Genomic DNA, 10,216 nt, shown 5'->3' on the forward strand with positions numbered 1-10,216 from the left:
CCTTCCTGTCCCAACGCAGCTCAACGTTTGATGATTCCTCACCTAAACTGCTCATTACCGTCCTGCTACGCGCTGCTGGGGGCGGTCGGGGATGACACACTCAGCCTCGGCATCAAAGCCGCTGTGCTGACAGCGCAGTTTTGACTGTCAGCCAGGGATGTTTGGTTTTCCTGGTGGATCCTTTTTTAAGCACACTTCAAACGGCCGCCTTTCATTTCTCACAGACATGAGCACACCCCCTTGTTTTCTCCCATCCCTCATGCTGCTTGACTCGCTGCAGAAAGCCTGGTCTTAATACATGCACAGAATAAACTATGACAGCTCTATGTCATGTCAATTTGTCCCTGGCAATAACCTTGACCTAAGTATTGGGCAGTCACTGCTCTGAAGCAGGCTTCTAGGTGGACGTGGGCGATAAACGCACCCACAGTTGCTGTTTGGGTAAGCAAACAGCTCAAGTGTTGGTCGTGGAGAGGTGCGAACTTCGACCTCTGCTGCCCTGTCGGATAAGCTGATGAAAACGATAAATGAAGTGACTACAACCGCACCTGGGGATTGCTGCAGGTGAAACATCATCTGCGACCCAGGAGCCGCTGCCCGGGGAAGACACCCGGGCAGGGGCAGGTAAAGCGCAGCCTTGCGCAGACTGCCAGGTTGCTGAGGGGCTTTCCATGTACTGACCAACACCAGCCCGTCCCGGGGGCAGCCCCAACCCCACACCCGCAACGGCAGGCGAGCGGCCGGGCCTCACCCCGCCCTGAGGAGGGACAAAATGGCGCCCGCGGGGCGGGGTCGCTGCAAGGTTCCTCCCCTACGTCCCGTGAGGGCTTCTTCCCCCGCCAATCAGCGCGGGCTCGCCCGTCCACGGGAAGCGATTGGCTGAGGCACCGGAAGTGCCGTTTGATCTGGGACCGTGTGGCGGTGGTCGGCGTGTAACAGGTGGGTCAGGGGGTGGTTGAGGCGCTGCCGGTCCGGTCCGGTCCGGTCCGGTCCCGTCCCGTCCCGTCCCGTCCCGTCCCGTCCCGTCCCTCCATACGACGGCGGTTGTCTGGTCGCCCACCCCGTTGCGTGGCAGCCTTCAACCCCTGTCCCGTGTTTCAGACCCCCATGTCCTGCCTCATTTCAGGACATCTGGGGTGCTGCCCCGCTAAGCTCCGTACAAGGCATTGGGGGTTCTTCAGTTGTCGGGGTGTCGGCTGCCCTCGCAGTGCGCCGGTGCCTGAGGCGGTTGGTGTTTGTCGGTCTCCTCAGAGGTGCTGCCCGCCACCATGTTTGTCCTGGTAGAGATGACGGACACAGTGAGGATTGCTCCCTGGCAGTTTGAGAGGAAACTGAATGATTCCATTGCGGAAGAGCTAAACAAGAAGTTGGCCAATAAGGTAAAGCGTGGGTCATGTATAGGTTCGTGGAGGCATCATAACATCCCTGACTGTTTCTTGTTCCTAATGAGATGTGTGGGTGAGGTGTCAGAATAGGTGAGATGTAAAGGCCACCCCAGTAACTGAAATACAGGAGAGTGTAAACAGATAGCCATGTATTGTCTCAAAGGGGGCTTTTTTTCTAATGGATAATACTGTAACTGGAATATAATGAGATACCAGATGGGGCAGAGAAGCATGGGAGAGAATCAAGAGTAACTGCTGTTTGTGTGTAGAGTAGCAATCCAAAACTCAGTCTGAAAAGCTGATACAAACTAATCCATCCAGAGGGGGGGAATTTAAGGGAAGGTAGAATCAGAGAATGATTTGTGTTGGAAGGGACATTAAAGCTCACCCAGTTCCAACCCCTTGGCACAAGCAGGGACTCCTTCCACTAGACCAGGTTGCTCCAAGCCCCATCTAGCCTGGCCTTGAACACTGCCAGGGATGGGGCAGCCACAGCTCCTCTGGGCAACCTGTGCCAGCGCCTCAGCACCCTCACAGGGAAGAATTTTGTCTTATGTCTGAAGTGTAGAACAGCAATACTGCAAGAAAAGTTAAGGTATTAATAATTGGCTTGGTCTGTGTACTCAGAATACAGTGTGGCAGAAAAAGTTGGTCTTGGGTGCAGGATAGAAACAAGTGTTCTGTCTCTGTGCAGCCCTGGGACTGTGATTAGCATACGGCTTTCAGTGCAAGGCAGGGAACGTGAAGGGTGCTCAAAAGAGCAACCTGAAGTGATGTAGGGTTGTGAATAGCAGGTTATAGGGACAAGTGACAAAAAGCGAAGGGCTTCCCTCATCCACTGATGACTGGTAGGGGCCTCAGATTGTGTATGCTGGGAAGCCCTCTCAGAAGTAGCAGAGGAAACAAGAGCTGTCCTTGGCTCTCCCCAGCGCTAATTTAGTTTAAGACAAAGGCAAACTCAGAGGCTTCTGAGAGTGTAACTCTAGCAAAAAGTATATTTAGCTTTTGGACAAGCAGCAGGGCTGGTGAATGATGTCTGTGGGCAACTGTTTGCTCTCTTGGCAACTATCCAGTTCTCTCACCACCGACAGTTGCCCCAAGGGTTTCTGTTTGTAGCCAAGCTCTTTGCAGTGCCAGTGAAAACACTGCTCCCATAACACTTAGGTAGGTTTGGGGTTCCCCTGCGATGCAGTGTGGTTTGGGCTGGGGCTGTTGAAGGGAGCGTACCAAAACAGCCACCCTTCTGTGGCCTTGTTTTGAAAAGGTGTGTGTAGTGTATAAATTTCATGGTTTACTTGGTTTAACCTGGTGGGTTGCTTGACTTACTGCTTTTTAATTATTTCCTTTGAGCAGGTTGTGTACAACGTCGGCCTCTGCATCTGTTTGTATGATATCACAAAGCTGGAAGATTCGTACATTTTCCCTGGAGATGGTGCATCTCATACCAAAGGTATGTGTTTGTCCTCAGTTACATGGTTTTGCAGAGGGTTAGTGATCTGGAAATGTAAACAGGGTTCAGTTGTTGAGGAAAGTGAATTTAAAGGAGCTTCTGAAGTTCGTTGCCTTAACTCCATTCATATAAGAAGGGCAAGAGAAACATGGCAAAAGTCCCTTATTTGCACTTTTGGGTACAAACATAGCTTTAAGTAGCCAGTCCTGTTAGCTTTCTCCAACAGTCCATCTCTGTTTAACCACTAGAGATGCAGGTGTGGAGTGAGGAAGAAGTTAATTTAGTTTAAAATGATTGGAAATCTGCATGTAGAAAATCAGTTGTGTTAATTATTTTGTGGTTTTTTAGTATTTGTTTCTTTTTGAAGCTTATTTTCTCTAGCTAGAATGTTGAAACACCTTTCTACATAAAGCATTTGCACAGCATTTGATGCTGTTTTCCTAGCTGTAAGTTTTGCTACATCTTTTGAGTCTTAGACAGATCTGGTTCAGCATACACTTCTAGTGACTTTCTGTTTTAAATAAGGAATGACTAATTTCTTTGCTTTGACTTCTGGCAAATCTGTCTGAGTGAAAACTGGAAGTAAATGCATAAAACCAAATTTTGTAATATCTTTAAAGTTAAAATAAGTTTATTTAAACTGGAAAGAGATGTGGTTCTTTTTTTTCAGTTTCAGTTTTCACTGTGGAAGTGGAGCTTGAGAAATGAAGTGTTTCCTGTTAGAAGCAAACTTCACTGACTGAATGTATCTCCCCTTGTCCAAGTTTTAACTCCAGGAGAACTTGCTCCCTTCAAATAAAAGCTTTCTCTAATATTTAAGGAGGATGGCAGGCTTTCCTCCTTGCTTTAATCTCTGCTCAGCTTCTTAACTTTGAACTACTCCTTGAACCAAAAATGAGAGTATGTATTCTCTCTGAGCTTGGGAAAAAGTCTGCTTTCAGAATCTGGGGTGGCATGTTGATAAATCCTAGTAAGAACTCTTTCTTTAAGGTACTGTAACTGATTTTAAGTAAAAGAGGAGCATTGAGTACAGACAGCTAAAATTACATTAAATTGCTCATAGCATTGTTCAGGTAAGATTGGTTTAGTATAGCATTTTAGTAATTACAAATGCAAAATGCTTAGTTAGAAACATGTTACTTAAACTGCATGAAAAATCCAGTTATGTTAGAGTACCTTACTCTGATAATATGTGCTATCAGTTATTTTATCTGAAGAAAATACAGTATTGCTAACAAAGGTAAAAGGAGCAGAAGTTTTAGGAGAAAGTATAATTTCAAGTGGTACTCTTGGCCTTGGAGCATTGTGCAGGAATGCTCAGATCATAACTTTAGCACAAGCCCCACTCCATGTTGTTCATCTTACAGCTTAATTCTGTGATCTTAAACTCTGGCAAGACTGAGGAGCAGGGAACAGGGCACTGCTGGCCAACAACTCATACAAAATAGTTGGGAATCTTGACTCCTGTTCCCATTTTTCTATCTAATCAGTGCCTGTAAGGGAATTGTCAAAGAAACTGGGGAAGCGTTTTAGAGGGCATACAGGATGTGGGATTTTGTTTTAATGGCTGCCAACTCATGGAAGGAGTCTAATTCACTAACGTGGGCATATTATTAATGATCTGTTTTCTTTTTAAGTGCATTTCCGCTACGTGGTCTTCCATCCCTTCTTGGATGAGATCCTCATTGGACAGATTAAAAGCTGCAGTCAGGATGGTGTTCATGGTAAACCGCAACTTCTAATGCTGGGGGCACACAAGCTGCAGAGCTCTTGGGGCTATTGAGATACTGTGACTTCAGGTGGTATGGCACTGTCTGTAGCCTGGTTAAAGACTATTATTGTCCTGTAATACTGCTCTTATCTGAGGTAGTTTGAGCCTGGCAGCTTCCCCTGCCCTGAATGGTTTTGTCTGCACTCGCCTCTCCTTTTGTCATTCATGTGCGTGCCCAAGAAGAACAGGCAGCTCCATTTGGAGCATAGACTGGATTTGTTTTCTTGCTTCAGTTAACTTGTTTTTTCAAAGTGGTAGTATCTGCTTGATCTGATAGATCTTCCCTACAGTTCTCTGCAAATCCGTGGTTGTTTCCTGTACCTAAAAACATGGCAGGAAGATGTCTTTGCGAGCACAAAGTGCTGTCAGATTCAGGGAATACATAATTGATGAGTTGCTTTCCTTTCTTGTAGGAGTGTTCCACAGAGGCGAGCTCCTCTGTTGCTAAGCTAAGACAATAAGATTATCCTGGCTGCTTGTGTTGCTGAATTTGGGCATGTCCACTTTATGATAAAATTCAGCATTGTGAAATCTCAGGGGGGAGGTGGGGGCTATTCTAACTTTATATTGGTCTGCATTTAATATGTTATATCTGTGATTTCTAAGCAGTTTTCTGTCGCAGACCTCTGTAGCATCTGACTCATTTCTTGGAACGCTTTCATTTCCAATCCTGCTCCAAACAGCCTTTTCCTTTCCCAGTGGGCACACAGACTGTGCCCTCTGTTGCTATATGGACTTTCAGCTGGGTCGTTGCTTTGCTGCCAACTAAAATCGAGTGTTGTGGCTCAAAGATTAATTCCTGCACCACCTCCTTCCTGAAGGAGGAAGGAGAATGAGTCTAGAAATGCACTATAGGAATTGCTGTGGTACATCATTTGCAAAGAATTGTTTCAGTCTTCATCGGATTCTTTTCTCCACAGTTTCTGTTGGATTCTTTGATGATATTGTCATCCCACCAGAATCGCTGCAGCAGCCAGCTAAGTTGTATCCCTTGATCACCTTTGATAACTTTACTACTTCATTTCAAAGGATTGTGCAGTGCTGGCCCAACAGCATTCACTGCTGCAACAATGGAGGTGCTCAGTGGCAGAAGCTAAGCCGTTGTGTCAGGCAAGTCCTGCAGACTGTTATCACAGCCAGACAGGGGTTTGCAGGATCATTGTGCCTGCTAGTGGAAATGAATGGCAGCAGCCCCTGAACAACCACATTTTAATCCCGGCCTTTAGTCTTGGCTGCTGTTGAAGGCAGGACGCAGGTTTTACCACATTGTGTGATGTCGAGATGGACATTGTGTGTGTAATACACTTAAGGTGAGGTCTTCTTGGGTTTCAGGGGGTTCGTTTGGGAGTCTTTTTTGTTGCTGTTGTTTTTTATGGGGGGTGGGGGTAACCCAAACTCTGCCCTGCAGCATACACCTCAAAGCAGGAAAATCAGAAACCAGACGGGGGTTCTGTGCAGATGATCACTGAGGAGAGTGCACTGCCCTTGGAGAAAGAATAGTGAAAAGGCTTTGAATCGAGTGCTCTCAAAGCTGTCAGGAAGTGATCTGTCAGGCGGAACACTGGTAGTTTCCCTCCTTAACCCGTGGCGTGGCCAGCGATGAAGCAGAGCAGGTGTGGGTGTGGGAATATGAGACAGAAGAAGGGGCCCACGACCTTTACATGGACATTGGGGAGGAGATCCGCTTCCGAGTCGTGGATGAGACATTTGTTGATACATCCCCGACGGGTCCAAGCTCTGCAGAGGCTTCCGCTTCCAATGCCACGGAAGAAGTCCAGAAGAAAGAGGCACCCTACACTCTTGTGGTAACTATGTGCATTATTCGTACAGCTTTGTGAATGCTGTGGTTTTATTCTATGGCTAAAATAGCATCCCTTCCCTGAGGAACGGATTGCTTTAAGCTGGTAGTGAAGCAGAGTCATAAAAGGAAAGGAGTGGAAAAGGGGAGAAACGAGATGATTGTTCTTGCGGCTGCTCTGTGTTTGCTGTCTGTTTTTACTGCAGCACTTTGTGGTGGTTGGTAGAGTTCCTCCTGGGGTGCTGATTTAAAGAAGACTGTGGGTGCAGGCTCTGCACATAGGAGTGAGCACAGGGGAAGTACAGCGCTGGGAGAACCACATCAAGGTTTACACAGCAGCTAAACTGTCTTTCCCATTCCATGTTTTGGCATAAGACCCACCTGAGTACCGTGTGAGAGGAAGATGGATCTAACCCAATGAACAATGTAGGGACAGTCAGGAGGTGGAATGGGTGCTTGAATTTCAAGTGTTGAACACTGGGGGTAGTGTTGACAAGGCTTCAAGGGGCCTGGACAAGTGCTGGGAAGGCTCTGACTGGGGGGCAAAAAGTGAGTAGGTCATCCATAACTCATGGGGGTGAGACAGTAAATTCTGATGTGTTTCCTCCTGCATTCTTTGTGCACATTCTCCTCTTCTCTCTGTGAACAGGGATCCATCAGTGAGCCAGGCCTGGGCCTCCTGTCATGGTGGACAAACAGCTAGCTGCCATCAGAGCCTGCTCCACAGAAAGTCTTTCCGGTGGATGTTTGGGGGATAATGGGATCCTGCTGGTGCTCATTGCTCCTCTGAAGCTGAATGAGAAATTAGACCTGCCATTCTGTGTTTTCCCCTTCAGCTTCCAGCCTGCCAGATAGAGACAAGTTGCTTTCAAGAAATGTCTTCACTGATCTGTAGAAGTGAATTTACAGGCACAAAAAGCCCTGAGTGCAGCAGCAACAAACTCAGCTGGAGCTTTGGTCTCCTGCCCTGCAGGGGAAACCAGGGAGGTCTTTGCTTGTCTGAATTAAGAAGGGAGTTGCCTTCAGTGAGTGAAAGCCGGAGAGAATGCCTGTCAAGGAGGATTGCTTCCTTGGACTGAGAGCTTGATCTCAGAGGGGTAGAAATCTGCCCTTCTTTTGACAGGAAATGAAACAGCAAAACACTGGAGTTAATGGAGGTGTGGTACTCCTGAGACCTGGAAAATGCTGCTGCCAGGAGAGGTGGTGGTGGTGGTAATGTTCTGCTGGGAAGAGGAAGCTCATCCATGGATGAAGTTGGCCAAAAAGAACTGTAATGATAGTAGTTTACCTAAAAGTAACTTGGGCTCTGTGAAGATGACCACTGTGGAATGCTACAGGCTGCTTATTGTGCTGAATGGAAATACTTTATTGTACAAGCTGTATTTATGTAGAATGAGCTAAACTTTGCAGGAGTTCAACTGAAAATACATAATTATGGACTCAAATGGACCAAGGCTGCTATGAGCAAGCCAAATACTTGTTTGTGGGGGTGTGTTAATACACAAAATGGAATAAATAGTAAAAACCACACAGCCTGCCTTCCTGTTCAGTTTGTGGGGGAAAACTATTAGCTTCCTGACTAGCAGGAAGGGAAGAGTTGCCTCCTGCAGTTCAACTGCTTGGATTTCAAGGCAGACAGTGTTGCAAGCAACACTTTTCTCTGACAGCCAATAACAAACAATTGCCATCACCCTCCCTGACAGCAGTAAAAGGGAAGGGGGAAACAGAACAGTAAAATCTATGCAGGGCCCATTGCCAAGAGAGTGATGCTACACATAATTACAAAGCCAGGCACATTTGGCAGGAAGGGGCTGTAATTCCCTGGGATAGTGGGCCTGCTTAACCTCCAACTGCAAAAACAAAGCCTGAGTCACCAGCACCCTCCCCACAGTGTTGTTAGGACCCCTTAATTCTGAACTGTTATTCCTGGTGCGTTGCCCTAATTAAAAGGGAGCCTGGAATTCTTCAGCTTCACATAGTAACTGAGGTCCATCTGCTCAGACAATAAGCTTAGAAAGTGCTGTCTATAGCGCAGTGGTGCTCAGACATGCAATCATCCAGCCATGGAAGAAACTTCTTGCAGAAAACCCAGCTGGGTGTAGCAGTGGAGCTTTGGGTGAATCAAGTTAGAGCCTCAGCAGCACAAGGGGCAAACAGCCCAGGTACCTCCAACCAGCTCAGCTCCCATTTCGCAGGGTCAGAGCTCCCAGAAGTGGAGGGAGCTGGTAGCTGCATGGATTTACATGCTGTTCTAACAGGATAATCCTCAGCCTCAGGCTCCTGCTGTGGAGAAGGCAGGTACCATCCTATATCTCCAAGCAATTCTTTCCCACTCTTCCAGCAAGTGACAGGGGAGAGCAGAGGCTGAAGAACAGGATTATGAATACAATAACACACGGCAGAAGAGATGGTCACATCCTTTATTTTCATTTTTAATCTTTAGCCATCAGTAAAATGAATGGGCAGAAAACAACCAACTGAACAGACAAAACCCACCTTAGCCGGTCATTTCCAAATATAAATAACTGTGGGACAACTGAAACTGAGCCAAAATAGAAAAAGGGAGTTTAAAAGACAAAAGTAAGCCTAGCTGCACTCCCTTTTCATAGTGTCAGTGAAGAGGAAGTACCATAACAAAAGGAAGCTATGGTTACATTTGATCAGACATTTATTCCAACAGGAGGCATGGAATTGCACTTTGATGAAAATGCCGAAGCGGAATCGAGTCCAGTGCACAGGGCACATTGTGCACATTTAGCTGGATTTCTGCTGCAGCTCCTTCATTCTGTTCAGGGCACTGCCAGCTTGAAACCACTCTATCTGCGACTCGTTGAAGGTGTGGTTCAGCATGATTGTTTCTTGGCTCCCATTGGGATGCTTGATGATGCATTTCAGAGGCTAAAGGAAGAAGACAGATTTTATTCCCCCCCCTTCTCTTTCAAAAGGGAGCAAATTACTTGAATTCTCACGGGAAAATTCCTACATGTTTTCAAAGAGTTGAAAATGGAAAATTGTAGCTCAGGGTGGGTCTTGACATAGATCAGATATTGGGAAGAAATTCTTCCCTGTGAGGGTGCTGAGGCGCTGGCAGAGGCTGCCCAGAGAAGCTGTGGCTGCCCCATCCCTGGCAGTGTTCAAGGCCAGATTGGACACAGGGGCTTCAGCAACCTGGTCTAGGGGAAGATGTCCCTGCCCATGGCAGGTGGCTGGGACTGGATGAGCTTTGTGGTCCCTGCCAACCCAAGTTGTGGTCCCAGTTCTTTCTAGGGAACACAGGTGCTTAATGCAGCAAGTCCAGGAATTCACACCACCATACCAGGGTTTCTCATACCTGTTCAGAATAATGCAATCTGATTCTGACTTGCTCTCTGGCCGCCTGGACCGCTAATGCCAAGCTCCTCTCGCATGGCTGCCTGGCCACACTGCCCAGCAGCACCTGTGCTGCCTCTGGCCCCTCTTGACACCCTTCCCCTGTAGTGGCACATCCCTGCCCATGGAGTGCAGTTACCTTTCCAGGCGCAAAGTCTGCCAGCCCCACAATGCTCAGCTTGTCCACAGGATGAATCTTGTTGTAGTCCGCTGGGTCAGCGAAAGTGAGAGGCAGTAGACCTTGCTTCTTCAGATTGGTTTCTGCAGAGAACAAACCACCAAGCACACTTGTAACAACACACTGCAGCAGATCAGCACTACTTTCTGGCTGCTCAGTGCTTCTCAGAGTAGCGTTCCAGCAACAGTTACTATCTTTGTAGTAAAATCAGGATCTCCACTGTTTGTGTCGCATCTAACTAGATCCACAGCAGGATTCCTGACCA

At 47.2% G+C, this 10,216-nt stretch overlaps 2 protein-coding genes across 2 annotated transcripts in view; one reads left to right on the top strand and one right to left on the bottom strand.

Annotated features, from left to right (window-relative positions):
• Positions 1 to 855: 855 nt before the first annotated feature.
• Positions 856 to 7,934, top strand: POLR3H (RNA polymerase III subunit H). The gene is made up of 7 exons (XM_065677157.1): positions 856 to 939; positions 1,252 to 1,379; positions 2,739 to 2,835; positions 4,473 to 4,559; positions 5,527 to 5,590; positions 6,204 to 6,411; positions 7,054 to 7,934. The coding sequence occupies exons 2-7, from the start codon at positions 1,269 to 1,271 to the stop codon at positions 7,105 to 7,107; spliced, it is 621 nt and encodes a 206-aa protein (XP_065533229.1). The 5' UTR covers positions 856 to 939; positions 1,252 to 1,268; the 3' UTR covers positions 7,108 to 7,934.
• An 876-nt stretch (positions 7,935 to 8,810) lies between these two features.
• ACO2 (aconitase 2) overlaps positions 8,811 to 10,216 on the bottom strand; it is a 22,667-nt gene continuing 21,261 nt past the window's right edge. Inside the window, exons 17-18 of the mRNA XM_065677166.1 lie at positions 9,913 to 10,034; positions 8,811 to 9,302 (exon numbers count right to left, since the gene is read on the bottom strand). Of these exons, the coding sequence (XP_065533238.1) occupies positions 9,159 to 9,302; positions 9,913 to 10,034 (266 nt within the window). The 3' untranslated portion in view covers positions 8,811 to 9,158. The remainder of the gene's footprint in view (positions 9,303 to 9,912; positions 10,035 to 10,216) is intronic.

The sequence above is a fragment of the Lathamus discolor genome, chromosome 1 (assembly GCF_037157495.1).
Source record: "Lathamus discolor isolate bLatDis1 chromosome 1, bLatDis1.hap1, whole genome shotgun sequence".
NCBI classification, from domain to species: Eukaryota; Metazoa; Chordata; class Aves; order Psittaciformes; family Psittacidae; genus Lathamus; species Lathamus discolor.